Source organism: Coffea arabica, chromosome 1e, assembly GCF_036785885.1.
Source record: "Coffea arabica cultivar ET-39 chromosome 1e, Coffea Arabica ET-39 HiFi, whole genome shotgun sequence".
Lineage (NCBI taxonomy): Eukaryota > Viridiplantae > Streptophyta > Magnoliopsida > Gentianales > Rubiaceae > Coffea > Coffea arabica.
This window is the reverse complement of record NC_092311.1, coordinates 39,507,554-39,524,080: the sequence shown is the minus strand read 5'-3', so window position 1 is coordinate 39,524,080 and position 16,527 is coordinate 39,507,554. Positions and strand designations below refer to the sequence as shown.

Below are 16,527 nucleotides of genomic sequence, written 5' to 3'. Positions count from 1 at the left end.
CCAAAATGTTCTCTTTAATCAGTTCAGTCCAAGCACCAACCACTTTTAAAATTTCTTGCGCCTTATTTACAACCTAGGAAGAAAATCATGCTATACACTTTGATTACTTGACAAGAAGAAGAGAAGAAACAAGAAAATGAAAGGGAACACATTAACATACACTTATCGCAACAGAGATTCTCTCCTGATGAGACATGCCCTTTAGGCTCTCTACAATTTCATCTAAAAGTATAACAATGTCATCAATTTTTTTTTCTTCCAAGACTAATGATTTCTCAAGTCTATCAACCTTTCCCACCTCATCCAATGCTTCAGTTTCGCTAACCTTTTTATTTTCTTCCCCACTCTCTCCAATCACATCATCAACAGTTTTAAATTCCTTCTCCTTCATACAATTCTTCTATTTCTTCAACATTCTTATTGATATTGATTACTGTGTTATGCTGTGATGTTTGATTTTTAGTCTGTTTTTCCATTTTTTTATGCTTTCTAAATTCCATATTTTTATTTTTTGTGCATTTATCTATTTGATTGGGAGTGGAGAGGCAGCAGCAATAATAGCAGTGGTAGCTTTCAGTACTCTTAATTATTCCCCACTAAAAGTTTCAGAATTAGTGGGGATGTATCCTTCACAGTTGCGGCTGGCCTCGAATTCTTGCATGGCTTTATTTCTGGCAAGAGATATATCTCCCGGTCCTTATAATCCAAAATTGGCCAACAACTTTCGTGGATTTTTTTTCTTGGCATAAAGAATTTTTTTAGGATCAACTTACAGAGGATGATGCGAAGGTATAGGCTGCCGTTTTGGAGCAGCATGGTGCGTATTTGACCCCAAATTCCAGTTCATGGTATGATCTTGTTTCCTTTTGGAATCATCGTCCGCTTTTTCTACGTGGGTTTTGCTTAAATTGTGATTTGAAGATTAATTAGTTTGTGGTCACAGGTTAGTGATAATGTAAATCCTAATTTTAGGATTCTTGATTCTCTTCGGTACAAAGCTTCGAACTGGATGCACATTTTATGGGTTGTTAACTTGTGGGCTTTGGAAATTTATGTCATATTTTTAGCTTTCCTGGAAATGCAGTTGAAGTGAGATTGGCCAAGGGGCTGCAGGGAACAATTATATGCCTTGCACTCGCTTTTTTCAGATTATTTCTTTGATAGTCTGGAAATGAGTTCAAAATTTTCTCTATCAAGGTTCCATGTAGTGCCCCTGCTTTACCATTTGATCTTTCCTCCTCTTCCAGGTGGTTGTATAACATACAACTGAAGAAAATGGAAATAAACTTGCTCTTACGTCTCTGAATTTGTATTTTCTCTTTGAAGCAGAAAAGCAAGGGTGTTGATGCTGAAGTTCAAACTGTACAAGCGACGGCCTATCACTATTTTGCCACCTAATGGAATATAGAGTTGCACTATTCTGGTAATCTTCCATGTATAGATGTTGGAAAACCGAAATGGCTAACATACTCTGCTCTCGTGGTGACGAACTGGATGGAGCTCGACTTGATTACTAGTTATCAGTCGTACTAGTTCTAGTTATTGCAGTATATGCTTTAGCTATGCTCTTTGCTGTCCTTGCAATGTTACACAAAAGCTCTGTCCACCTTCAAAAGAGCTTCATTAGTGGAGAAGTCAAGGCAATAGCCACAAGAGAAGATGGGTAGTTTGATTACCACATATTTCCTACTTAAACTATGAAAGGGCTGATGCTCTATGCACTGCGTGGCAAATGAATATCTGATTGGTTGTTTCAGGGTGCGAAAATCACAATAATGATCCAAAGCCTGTGGTTCATTCTCAGGGCATTTCCATCAGCAGAATTTTGAGGTTGATGGTTGAATGCCCCCAGCTCCAAGGGCATGCTGCTATGTGGTTCTGAGATAATTAACTTTTTTTAGTGTTGTTTTTGATATTTTCACCACATTTCTGCTCCTATTGGCTGTAAAGTTGAAATTGTGGCTAACATTCCATTTGATTGCAGCTGAAAGTTGGAAATGGAGATGATTTCTTTCCTCAGAACTGAATAATAATAATGTGATTTCAAGTTTCATATTCTTTTTTAACGTAAATGTTTAGTCCACTGCATTACATTTACATTTACACTATGAGCCATGTTTAGTCCACTGCATTACATTACACTATGAGCCATGTTGGAGATTAGTATTTTGTGTTCATCTGTACAGAGACTAGTTCAACCTGCAAACATTGAAAAGTGGGCCATAATAAACATTGCTGCATGCTGTTATATTCATGGCCTTGTTGGAGATCTCATGAAGGTGATAAGGAATTGTATGACAGTCAGATTGTGGTTTCTCTGTCTTTAAGAATGTGGGGCTGGTCACATTTTTGAACTCACACTTTAAGTTTGCAGGATGTGGAACACCCATTTGATGTATTTGAAAAGAATCAGAAGTACAGATGACTACTCTCTCTTGTAAGGTTGGAAAAGAAGCTTGAAGAGATTCAGGCTAAACTTTTAGGGGCACCTAAATAACTTTTGTCTCCTTCCAGAGAGCAAAAACTGTGATCTTTATGGTTTGTGCAACCTTTTTGCTGTTTTACCTCAGCTTGCATGTGCACGCATAGATAATAACCACACTTTGCTTATTATCTATTATTTGAATAACATGTTTCCCGATGTTTCTTTCAGGTTCTCAGAGAAAGAGGAATTTGGCTGCATATGATATTACAACTGATGTTCCTGATGTTTCCTGATGTTACTCAATGCATGGTTCCTACCAGTGTCTTACAACTGTTCTGCTTAAGGCCAATGTAAAGGTTAGACTTTTAATAGCCTTGTAGGAACGCTTGAATTTCTTTGCTTTCCTTGTACTATGTAAATTTTTTCCAACAAACGGTAACATTTTATAGATCTTAAAACACTTGATTTTTTATGTTTTTTATGAGCCATGTTTAGTCCACTGTAGTCCACATAGTGTAATGTAAATGTTTAGTCCATGTAGAAAATGTAATGCATTTTCTTTCATTCTTCATATGCTCCATATTTTGTGGATATAGTGTTATCAGATTATTAGGAAGGATCTTGGTATTTCCGAGATGTAAAATTCCTTATGGACTTTTGGGAGACTTTGCTTGATTTCTGTGTAAGCTCTGGCATAAGAAAGATCAGATCATTACATTCAGGTGTATGTATTCTATTTGTTGCTACTACTTTCATTTAGCAAAGGCTGTCAGGACGGCATTACTTGTTCTTTGTGTTATGATTGTATTTGAGTTGCATTTCTTGATTAGTTTTCAAGAAATGCAGATAAATCTTTACTGACTTTTCTGATTCTTTGTACCTAATGAGTATGCTTAATTAAGTAGAGATTTTGTTTTAAACTTTTTATTGTTCATATACTTCTATCTTGGCAAAAGTGCTCTTACCGTTTTTTAACTACATTTTTTTTTCAAATATCTGAGGCTGACTATTCTTTTATTTTGTACATTTGCAGCCATGCTGTCAGTGAGTCGCAGTTTAATCAAGTAATCAACATGAGCTGGATCAAATTATCGAAGTGTTCCATCACAAATTAATAGTAGAGGTAGTCTGAGGTTTATTCATGAGAATGATAATTATTGTCTCCATTTTGTAGGCTTGCAAGTTTCTTGATGAGAAATGGTCTCCAAAAGTCGTGGTCATTGTGAGAAATCATCATACAAAGTTCTTTCAGTCTAATGCACCAGAAAATGTTGCCCCGGGTATTGACTTGACAGACAATGCAATTAGGCTACATAAGAAAGTTATTGTTGCATTGATTGACTCGTACCAGGGAGGTGATGCAGGGCCATTGATTGACAATAAAGTTTGTCATCTCAAGAACTATGACTTCTACTTGTATGCTCATGCTGGCATGGTTGTGAGTACTTGAAAGTAGATGAATAGTTAAACAAGACATTTTTCTTTTCCTCATTTTCCTGTTCCTTTAGGTTCGTCTGCATAGCATCTCTGCTGATGTTTATCTGTTCTGGCATGCAAAATTGTGCTTACATTTTCGTGATCGGGGTGGTTAGTGATCACTTGCTTTAAATTCAGTTAAATTGGCTTCACATTCACCTGGGTGAAAATTCATCGGATATCTGTTTTCTTGTGTCATGATTGGTGGAAGAAATCCATCAGGTTTGTATAAGGGAATTTACTTGACGTATAAGATGATCAGGCGAAACCAGTTTGGTCATGGCTCTTACTCTGTAGAGACTTTGATTACGATAAGGTGTGAAGATGTGCTCATTTCAAGTATATAGATTCTCTGTTGAATGATGATCAACTCTATTTGCCACCATCCAATCACTCTTTGTCAAGTGCTTAATGAATCCTTTTAGCTTAAGCACGTCAGATACTTCGGTATGTTATCTGTATTTTCCCTTCGACTGTGATGCAGGCCAACTCTTTGTTGATAATCAGTTTTGTTGGGTGAGTTGAAGCTCTGCTACTGTGTATAGGATAAGTTTAGGACCACCTCGGTCCCGTAAGCTTCATCTGATTGGGTCTAAAGATATTTTGGTGTATGATGGTTTTTTTTTTTTTTTTGCATTTGGCTAATTGGAGGTTAAAACTGACCAATATGCACTAGAAGAGGATGCACAAATACTGGGATCTGCATTACATTTTCTGGTCTCATGAGGGTTTTTGACTTGCATATTGTTTGTTGATAATGTTTTTGCTAGTAGTTAAAGCTTTGTTGATCCTGATCACGTATTATTTTACCTTTTTCTTCCCATTTTCTGATGGGAGGAAAACAGGTCAAAAGGTATTGCGGTGCAGAATTTATGGGTTTCTCTTGCTTGGAATTTTATTTGCACTATTGTCCATTGAAAAACGCATTCTTAGTCTGCGAAATGTTGGCCTTAGAAGTCCAAAGTTTGCTTCATTTTGGCTTATTCATAATTTTCAGTTTCTCCAATATGCTATGCTTCCTTCGCCGCCACCGATCTGGGTCAACATCTAAAGACACATTAGAGACAGCCATTCTCCAAGTTTGTATGCTTAGCTATCTGCGAGTTTGAAAGTCTCTAACATGCTTTGGATTAATGAAAGAGGCTGCCATTTCCCACTGTAATCTCCGTGGCCATGGTGCGGTGGAGAGTTTTGAGTAGGGCTGCAAACGAGTCGAGTCGAGTCGAATTTTGACCTAATCAAGCCGACCTTTGAGTTAATTTTATTGAACTCGAACTCGAGCTCAAGGTCGACGACCTGACAATTTAAAGCTCGAGCTCGAAAAAAATAAAAAATAAATATTTTATTTTTAAAAAATAAATAAAATAAAATTTTTTCTTAATAAATAATAAAATATTAAGGATATATATGTAAATTTACTATTAAAATAAAAAAATATATATATATATACTTAAAATAAATATATATATACTTAAAATAAAAAAATTAATATATATATATACTCGAGCTCGCTAGGCGGGCTTAATATTTTGAGCTTGAGTTCGAGCTCGACTCGAGCCACTCGCAAGCGGCTCGGTTTGTTTGCAACCCTAGTTCTGTTTTAAGCGTGGGACGGAGGAGACCGAACCTGCTGGCATGGGCAGATTGTGGCACTTGGTATGGTGCTGTAGGACAAGTTTCATGGAGAGACAAAGGTCATGGGGTTAGAGCTGGTTCATCAAACTTGGAGACAAAGGGATTAGAGGGTATATTTGTTGGAAAATCCTATTCTTCTTAATTTTAGAGATTCTCGTGTTTATATCTATGTATCTATCATTTAGACATATTGTGATTTTCAATTGTTAGTTGCAGGTGAACTCATATTTATTTACATGGGAAGCCGGCTGGCCTTGGCAAATTGTGGATCTTGGTACATGTGTAGGATTAGTTTTGTCAGAGATAAGGGCATGGGATGAGAACTGGCTCATCAAGACACAATAGCTTAGGCATTAATACTCATTAGTAGTCTAAGGAACATCTTCTAAATTTGTCATTTGGACATAGGCATTAGGGATAAAATATACTTTTGGGCTAGCTAAAATAACTTAATTGACGCCCAAATACATCAGAAATTTGAGTCGATGAGAGACACTAAAACACTAGAAGCTAACAGAAAAGACTAAGAAGCTACAAGTCGAAGATAGAGCAACATTGATTAGAACAAGGTTCAAGTTGCACATAGTTTTAACTGAATTATCACCTGCAAACTAACTTTTAACTTTTGACGACTACTTTCTTGATTCCAAAACTCTAGGATTTCAAGCTTCAGAAGGCTCAGCAGCACCTGAACTGCTAGAGTCATTTTTTCCGATGAGGATAAACTTTAATCAAAGCTTCACTTGGATCTGCACCTTGAACAAACTCACAAAGGAAGGAGTCCTTATGGCGCATACCATTCCTTATGAACAGAAATTTCCAGCTTCCAGCCATGACAAATCGTCCATCTTGCCACTGCTTAACTTTTGTGGTCCGTTTGTTCCCAGCAGGATCAAGGATGGTCACAGTTTGTTCAGGATAAATACCACAGGCCGTAACCAAATCTTTTGGAACATGCTGCAAATAGGGCCAGGAGATTGAACATGTCATTTCTTAAAGCAAAACTGGCTACCTGTGCATGAGCAGCAAATCTAAAAGAACAAGAGTTCACATAACAATGAACATGAGAGTAAAAAAGCAAATAGCTACATTAGGTTCATGAACCAAGATGGAGGAAAGTTCTTGCAGGAACAGTTCTGTAGAACAAAAAATTTCAAATTAATAGAGAAGAAAACCAGCTACTCGGCGTTCTTTGAGTCTGACAAGGAGCCCTGTCCAATATTATCTTTTCAGCTTGAAAGTTATGCGTTCAAGACCTATTCCACAGGTAGCATCACTGTAGAACCTTATAATTTGTATTACAACCAGCAAATAAGCACGGTATATTAAAATTTTAACACAATCTTGATGGTGGATTCATGGTGGATCAAGGTTTAAACACGCAACTCAACTGTTTCAGTAGAGATGAAGAACAAAGCAATGGTCTCACCACTAGATTTGACCTCTTTTCATCAACTTTTGCCACAAAACATGGAGTTATAGGCCGATCATCTCTTGATTTAAATTCCGCATCAGCAGTGTTATCAATGAAATGGACACCTTTCCCGCAGGCTTTGATTGATCTCCCAGCCTTGTTCTCAGCTAAAGCAAGAAAATCCCTCCAATTAACAAAATAAAATCACGTTACCATTATTCAGAGTACGCAGGTGCAAAACTTACAGATTTCTCTTCGTTGGAGACTTCTCTTTCGTGCAGCAGAACCTTGGAAATCTCTCTTTTGTTTCTTTTTGGAAGATACCTCTTCAAACTCTTCCTGTCTACCACTGTCAGAATTGCTCTTAGTCTTCAATCCAACAGCACCTCTCCTGCTCTTATTCTCACTTTCCATTTCTTGCGGATACTCTTCTTCCTGCTGCTCTTCTGAACTGAAGTCAAAGGCATAAATTACCTCCCTCTTGTCTGCAGTTTTTCCCAGTATTTTGAAATCAAACTCCTGACCCCCATTGTATTGAAAAACTAGAAGGTCTCCAAACTCCAAGCAATTTTCTGCAAGAAACTGTGACCAGCCAGCTTGGAAAAAGAGATCATTTTCAATTTTGGCTACCTCCACAGCCCAAATTCTCTTATCATCATAATGATTCTTGAGAAAAACCTTGTCTGGCAGTGAGCTTTTCAGAAATGATGTGAACGAGGAAGGAAGTTTCTACAACCAAAATATAAATGACGATTAAATAGTGGAATACAGGATTAAAAAAAATCCACACTTTACCCTTCATCATGTTCTACTAATTTGTCATAAGGGATGTTTCTGTTCAATCACCATCATCACCCAAAAAAAAAAATTCAAAGTGCAAGATTAGGGCAGGTGTTCAACTAGGTATTAACAAGTACTCGATTTTGTTTTACCAACGAAAGAATCAGTGCTCTATATACTTATACTCCTGGACATAGGTTTCATCCTGGCAGCAAAAGATATTAGATCCCATGACAGTGAAAGGGGCTCTTACAACATCAGAACATAAAAGATGCAGGCGAACATAGAAGATGGCTCGTCAAATATAGTTAAGAAAATACAAAATACAGGGCAACAAATAAGAGGGCTGTCAAATATGTATGCAAAACAGCAAAAATGTAACAAAATAAGGCACCATTTTCTTCATGATCTTCGTGGCTTAGTACATTATCAAAGTTTAGGACCTGATCTTAGCACTACATTGCAAGAAAGACTGCAAAATAAATTTAAAAAAAAAAAAGATCATGCAGATGAAACAGAAGCATAACAATGAGATACATTTCACACTTTAGTGATTTTTCAAACAAATAAAGCATTTGCAATGATGCATATACAGCCATTTACCAAGCTCTGCTTGCTGTCTGGAGGGAAATATGCCTTCATAAAGGCAGGGTATTGCCTGACTGCTTTCATTTCTTCTTCTCCTGGATCATACAAAACGCAGCTTTCAGCTTCCTTTACCTCTTTATCAGCTTTCAGAACCAGAGCAAAAAGCTGTATGAAGAAGGTTAGACACTGGATTTTAGTCTTTAAAATTGTCTTGCATTTTCAGTCTAAGACTGAAAGTTTAAAAAAGGTATTTAGGAGATTAAAGAAGAACAAATTGGTCTACCATATTTTGCAGGCTAAAGCAATTATTGAGCCAAAAAAGGACAAAAAGAACGTTTTGGGTACGGTGGAAAGTGAACATTTCTGCTCACTGTGGGCAGAACCAATATGAAAAGGCCAATAGCGCTTAGTGAAGCCAGGTAGAGGGAGACAGTCTAAAGATGTACTAGGAACCAGCGTTGTTAGGCTTGGACCGGACCGTTGGTTCGACCAGTCCGACCATGAACCGGTCTTTTTTTCGAGTTGGTTTATAGCACAAAATCGTTTTGATCAAAAATCGGTCAAAATTGTCAAAAATTAGTTAAACCAGTGATCCGCTTCGACTGGTTAATCTGGTTCTCAAACTTTTCTTTCTTCTTTTCTCTAAACATAATTTAAATTACTTAAATTGTAACACATTTATTTATTAATAGGAATAAAAAAAAAAAAAAAAAGACACTCACTTAGTGTAAGTACCAAAATTACTCGCTTTCTTGAATGATCTTTAAATCAAGATATTTTTATCCCTATGATCTTATCAATTTAACATCAGTGATTCCAATTTGCATTAATTTGTTTTAATTTAGTTTTTTCAAATAGTTTTGGTAAATAGACATATTTTAGCCATTAACTTATATTTTTATATATAATTATTAGGTGTATATTTGATTGCAAGTCTAAATTTTTGGAACATTTTCTATGATTGGTTGAATATAACCAAGAACTTAATTTCAATATTTTCTGAAACTTATAAAAATACAAAAATAATTATGACATCATGCTGACGTCAGCGGATTTTTAAGAACTATCGAACCGATCCGACTAGTTGACCCCTGACCTAGTAGTTTAGTCGAATCGCTATCCGGCTCGAGTTTAATAACATTGCTAGGAACAAGTTAGGCTAGTTGTTTGAGGGAGCAAACAATAAGAATGCAATTCACATGCTGGGTCAACAAAAAAAATTTGATATTATAGGGGAAGTCCTTTTGCAAATTTGGTCACCATAAAATGGCTTGATAATTGGAGATACTCTGGAAACTCTGCAGATATACGAGCCCCAACAAAAATGAAAATAAAAAAGTGAATGGCACCAAAGAAACATGAAGAAAAAGAGGATCAGGAATTAAAAAAAATGGTGCTATAATTTTGTACTTGAAACGAAAAAAAATAACGACTCATAAGTATTGTAGAAGGATAAGCTAGTTAAGTGGAGTATAAAGATAAATGAAAGAATTAGAAATTTAGATGTGATTACATTATATGGCAATTAATGAAAGGTGTAAATGTTAGTGTATTGTGAACAAATATGTAACTCGAAATTGGATGAAAATTAGACTTTTGCATATCCCCGTGTGAGGGTTGAAGTCCCTGCATATTGTTTAAACATAAGTAATAATATTTTTATAGTAATAAAAATTAAAACTTATTACATTAGTAAATAAATTTTTTATCCAAATAAAAAGAAAAAGAAAACAACCAAAGATATATTGTGCCATGACACAAATGATGACTGTGACAAGTGTCAACTAATGAAATATTATTGGAGTTAAAAAAGATTTAGGTATTAACATAAGAATCAATTAGGCTACAATTGAAAAGTTTGCTTGAATTTTTGGAGTAAGGAGTAAGAAGGAGAAGAACAAAAATGTAAAAGAAAGTTAGTGGATTCACTTGAGGACTAATATTCTATGTACTGATAGTATATACACTGTCAATTTTAAATGATTGGCAACAATACAAAATTTTAATTTAAAATTAACTTTTACAGATATATTATAGATCAAACAGCGACAGTATATAAATTGTCAGCATACATAGGACTTACTCGACTTTACCACATGAATAGTTTAGTTTCAATATGCATTTAAATTTAAATGAGTTATTCGAATCCATCAACTCAAAAACTCGATAAATAAATAAGTCTGACTAACAATGTATAAGCATAACAATTCATTCAAAATTAATTTTAACTTGAAAAAAAGACATGTGACATGCATTCTCAAGATCAGTATATCCACTTTCAGCAAAGAAAAAATTAAACCTTTTTTTACACTATCTATACTAGAAAACTAATAATGATAGTGATAATGATCACAAACGTTAATTTAATTTTCATGGTTCAACAATCGATGATGATTAATTTATCAACTCAATCTAATGTATACCTATATTGACTGTTTAGTCCTTTAGAAAAACCCAACGCAGTTCGGTGCCTGCTGCCTGCTGCCTGCCTTCAAGTTAGTTGGACCTTAAGGCTTGGACAATGGTCCCATACTGAGTTATTGGGATAAGCAACCCAAAAAGAAGAAGAAAAAAAGATCAAGGCTAGTAATGATTTGTTTCCATTTTTCAAATAACATCGTACCATCTTGTGCAGTTCATCGAAAGTCTGAAATAGGCTTTTCTTGTCATCCGAACAAAACTTCAGGTTCAAACTCCAAAGCCCTGGTTTGCTTTCTGCAAAACGGGTTAATTGCACTTTACACTCCTAAAATGTTCGTATTTATCATTTTGCCCCTTTAAACTATCAATTGCAGTATTATAGCACTTTTTTTTTTGGGCAATACAGTTCAACAATAACTTGAATACAAATTAAATTTGGCTTTCACTTCACTGATAAAAAATAAGAATGACCCTTTATTTTTTGAATTACACAAATTATGTTTAAGAATAGCAACCCGAATACAAAAACATCTTGCTCTTTGAAGTTGATACATGCTTATGTTGTTTTTGAGTGAAAATATCAAATTCAGATAAAAGGACAAACAATAATCAATAATTGAGTGGTTATTCTTAAAGAGCCAATATTGGCCAATATTATAATTTAATTGAGCGGATTGCCTTTCTACTTGTGAAATGGCTACTTAAAAGTCCAACATAATTAGGGTTCTTAAATTGCTTTAGAGGAAATTAAAACTTTAAGGTATTAATAATCTAGCGGGGAAGTGCCAATCATGAATACTTTAGAGGTGCAAATTACAATCAACACTTTACAAAACTACTTGACATTATACCTTATTCAGTGGCATGTCAGCCCCTTAAAAGAAAAATGTTAAATTATGTGAGTGTTCCACAAGATTTTCCCTTGTTATAGATTTCTCTTCTCAGTCGACTATATATACATATATATTAATATATATATATATATATATCACAAATTGGGTGATCATGCAATTAAAGAGATAATGTCATGTCCTATCTTGTTGAACTGCAAATAAAATGAAAAGTAACACCACCAATAATACAACAAAAATTCTTCTCTTTGGTGTCCTAAGGGCACAAAAAGGAAGCCTAATATCCTTTATCAGCAAAATTGTAAATATTCCCTATAAAAGTGTTTACAGACAAAGGGTGTATTATAATTTAAAATCTTAATAATTTGTACATTCTTTTTTTTTTATGTGTTTATCTTATGTCCTAAAGGCACAAACAAAAGTGTGAATGAATGTATCGATTTTACTATTTCTTTCAATTTTGTTTAGGGATCAAAAAGAATATGAACAAGAAGATATGATTACCATATTTTCTCTAGTTCTGCTAAAAGGGTTTTTCAATTGTGTGCCTGAAGAATATGAAATGAAGCTAAAATTATTGTAGTTTATATTATTGAGATGTGGGAAACTTTAATGAAATAATAAATACTCTTCAATGATTGATATGAAGTAAACGATGGACTCTAGAGATTATTTTGAAGTAAACAATGGACTTTTAAATAATAAATCCCTTTGAACTTTAAAATTCGTTTAGTACATGAGTAGATGAACAATAATTTATCATTATTGGTTCAAAATTATAGACTATGTGTGTGTCCAACATACACACTCACACATACACGCACACAAAAAATAGGGCACCAAAATTTTGGAATAAATCTTATATACACTGACAGTATATACACTATCACTATTAAATTCATGACATATGTATAAAAATTAAATTTCAAATTCAAATTTTGCATAGTTATCATTTATCCAATGTTGATAGTATATACGCTGTCATATAGTAAAGACTAATCCATATATTTATAGGTGAAGTGGAATTAATGTATAAGAGAATTAATAAATGAAGGTCAATGGTAGATTTAAAAGTGAAATGTGGTAAGACATCAATTTAATGTGTTGATTGTAATAAATGAAGATCAATTTTGTATAACACACTTATATCACCAAGATTTTTAAAGGGTTTAATTGAACACTTACGATTTCGAGAGAGACGCAGGATTTGATTAGGCACAATTTAGATGTATCGAGAGATAATCTAAAATACACTTATGTGATATGTTCATAGCTTGACAGGAAAAAATAATTGGGGAATTAAGTCAAACTCTGAATTAACGCTTGAACCCTAGATTTGCTTGACTATTGTTTCCATACTTATCATTAGTTTAATCAAATTAATTGCTAGTTCCTCTGTGATACTACCAATTCTTTACTCGTTTAATCTTTTGTGAGAATAGTTAAAATAGAGAAATTTGACTCGTTCGTGTAAGTTCAACCCTGAAATACTCTAGATAAATAGTACTACGGTCAGCCAAGTGTGCTTGCAAGAAATTTTTTATCATTGTGCTTACGGATGTCTCTTCAATTCACATTTGTGCTTATGATAGATTATTTGTGTGTGTGTCTATATATATATATATATATATATATATATATGTGCTTATGATAGAGTATTTGTGTGTATTTGTGTGTGTGTCTATATATATATAGATACACACATATACATACATACATACATACACACACATGCATGCATGCACATGCACTAGGGCTGTAAACGAGTCGAGTCGAGTCGAGTTTTGGCATAATTGAGCCGAGTCTTGACTTAATTTTATTGAACTCGAACTCGAACTCGAGCTCGATGAGCTGACAATTTAAAGCTCGAGCTCGAGTTCGAAAAAAAATAAAAAATAATTATTTTATTTTTAAAAAATAAATAAATAATATTGTTTTCTTAATAAATAATAAAATATTAAGAATATATATGTAATTTTATTATTAAAATAAAAAAGATAAAAAATATATATGCTTAAAATAAAAAAAATAAATATATACTTGAAATAAAAAAATAAATATATACTTGAAATAAAAAAAATAATATATATATTTATACTCGACTCGCAAGCTAACGAACTTAATATTTTGAGCTCGAGTTCTAGTTCAATTTCGACTCGAGCCAATTTGAGCTCGACTCGAACTCGATATTGATCGAGTTCGAGTCGAGCTTGACTCACGAGCGGCTCGATTCGTTTACACCCCTAACATGCACACACTACAAATAGAACACTAATATATTTATGGATGCAGTGGAATTAATGCATAAGATATCAATAAATGAAGGTCAATGGTAAATTTAAAAGTGAAACTTGTTGAGACATCAATTTAATGTGTATGAGATTTAAGGCTATTAAATGAAAGATAAAACCATTCAATTACGAACAAGAGAATAACACAAACAAATGCAGAGTAGCCTCTTCAAATTCACCCCTATAAATTACTCCAAGAACAAACTTCTTTCTCCACGGGGATTCATTTTCTCATAAGCACAGACAGACCCAAAATCACAGCAAAAATGGCTCTTCATTCTAACGATCCAGTCCTGGCAATGCTAGCACTAGTGCTGGTGGCCAGCATTAACACAGAAGCTAGATTCGGTACTCGTTGGCAGAGTCTAGACCCAAACGACCCCGTCGGATTGAAGTTGGAAAATTGGCAGTCGATTTGCACAACAAACAGGCCAAGACCAACTTAGTATTTGAAACAGTAGGGGAAGTAGATACCCAATATTTCAATGGCAAAAACTACAGGGTGCATCTTATAGCAAAGAAGGGTAATAAGTTTGAGCAGTATTAGGCATATTAGCATTAAAACACTTTAGATAATGTCACAAAGCTCGTATCCTTCAAAATTCCACACCCCCGCCCCCCTATTTGGCTCCACTTCCTCTCCACATAGTCCATTGGTTAGGGAACTGAAGGACAAGGAAAGGATAAAAAAGTACGTTGCAAGAAACTTAGGCTTTGTCTTCTTTGGTTATGGAAGGAAAAGAGATAGGTGAACGAGAAAAGGAGTTGAAGAAAAAAGTGTTATCCTTTGTTAGATAGTTGACTTATGAAAGAGTAATAGAAAAGAAAAACTACGATTATACATTCCTAACTCTCTATTGGCTTGTTTTTATGTTTTAAATTAGTTTTATTTGCAATGAATACTTAAACATTCTGAAAGGAAACTTATCGTAAATTTAATCATTTAAATTGATATCTTAGAAATCCAAAACAGAAAAGGAATATTTATACATGCAATATGGTAACTAGTCTAACTAACTTTGTGGAAAACAAATATAAAGAAAATTTAGGTCCCCTTCATGCCATAGGCGAATCAATGAAGGCTTCGGTTTTGCCAAGGGATATTCCCAAATCCGTACCCTCTTGAAAATGATAAATCTTGGGAGGTTTCATATTAATTAGATACTTACTTGAATAAAATCTACACATGATTATTATTTGGCATCTTGGAAGTTCTGTAATATACTTGACTGTAATAAATTCTAAACATTTCTAGCAATTAACATCCCTCTTTCCTATTCATCTAATCAATATTTTCGCTAGAGGGATTGCTATTACTCTTCATCCAGTACTTTGGGGTTTTTTTTTTTAATTGTTCTTGAATCCTATCTCATGGAAAATCATCTGTCTTTGTATGGATATTAGACCATAATCATGAGACTGACAGAAACAAACTCTAGAAGAAAGTTGTGCCTTTGTTTTGTGGGGAGCCTTTATCTTTTGTCCTTGATGGTTTCCTTAAGCTACTAAAATCCCCATTTTATGCTCTTATACAACAGAATTAATACCTGTTGGTCACTGTCTAATGAAGTTGCAGATCATGCTTAACTTAGTGAATGACCTTGTCTCAGTTGATGATCTTCTTGAGGAGCATCCCACCATTATGCCATGCAATGAATAGGTGAAAAGTTGTGACATTATTTCCCTCAATAGAATATGAAATAATGTTAGTTGAAATCAGCGTTTTGAAACTCGGAGCAGCCAATGACTGGATCAAGCTAGGGGTCAAGGGTTAGTGGGTATCATCAATTGAACCGAGATAAAAAGTACCTAAGAATCGACAAATATCATACTTATTTATTAATTATATGCATAATAAATTACAAAAAGAATACCTATTCAAATATATCTTATATTGTTTTCAAATTTTAAAATAGAAATTTATGAATTTATTACTAAATTCACAAGACCTATATATTGACAAAATATAGAATATAAGACTGCAATTGGATTTAAAATATATTTATGAGAGCATTTATATTTATCCAAATTATCCAAAGATCAAAAACAAATATAACAAAAGTTTGATTATCAAACACATGTCAATAGAAGTAAATATTCAAAAGTTGGAAAAAGTAAAAAAAAAAATTTAAAACCAAAGGAATTGGACAGATTCGATTTCCTGGTTTTGAAAGATACTTGAGATGATCAATTAAGCTTAACGAACATTTGAATGAGACAAGAAAGCCCTTATATGTTCCATTTGCTATAATATGGGCATGGTGGGCAAAATAAAGCCCGTTATGAAATGGGCAGGAATGGAGTTGCCGAATTTCTAAAGGTCCAAAAAGCTCCGCTCTTCGTCATCTTCACAATATCTTCAAGAATAATTTGACATACAACATAGGATAGTAAACTGACGAGGAAAGTAATATGCAAATGGTCTATAATGTTTGGACTTTGGATTTTTGTTTGGCATACAATACCTGGATAGCTAAATCAGAAGTCAAAATCTCTACTCATTAACTGGATTCCATTTTTCCGCACATCTTGTACCATTATAAGAAAAAGCGGCATCATTCTGACTCTGGATAATGGTATTGCAACAATTCCCCAAATGGGAACCCTAATTGATCCGTTTGACGTTTTAACCATTGAAAAGTCACC

General features: G+C 34.2%; 1 protein-coding gene and 1 long non-coding RNA gene across 3 annotated transcripts; one reads left to right on the top strand and one right to left on the bottom strand.

Moving 5' to 3' along the window:
• Nucleotides 1-95: 95 nt before the first annotated feature.
• LOC113689332 (uncharacterized) lies at nucleotides 96-3,897 on the top strand. 2 transcript variants are annotated; one of them, XR_011817211.1, is made up of 7 exons: nucleotides 96-848; nucleotides 1,330-2,037; nucleotides 2,187-2,279; nucleotides 2,375-2,538; nucleotides 2,654-2,781; nucleotides 3,459-3,489; nucleotides 3,600-3,897. It is a non-coding gene; the product is annotated as an uncharacterized lncRNA (long non-coding RNA). The 2 variants fall into 2 exon arrangements; XR_003448184.2 differs by having other exon boundaries at nucleotides 1,330-2,279.
• A 2,171-nt stretch (nucleotides 3,898-6,068) lies between these two features.
• LOC113694215 (putative B3 domain-containing protein At5g66980) lies at nucleotides 6,069-8,559 on the bottom strand. The gene is made up of 4 exons (XM_027213087.2): nucleotides 8,334-8,559; nucleotides 7,196-7,679; nucleotides 6,966-7,117; nucleotides 6,069-6,493 (listed from the first exon to the last, which is right to left on the bottom strand). Exons 1-4 carry the CDS (start codon nucleotides 8,400-8,402, stop codon nucleotides 6,239-6,241), a joined length of 960 nt encoding a protein of 319 aa, XP_027068888.2. The 5' UTR covers nucleotides 8,403-8,559; the 3' UTR covers nucleotides 6,069-6,238.
• Nucleotides 8,560-16,527: the final 7,968 nt, after the last annotated feature.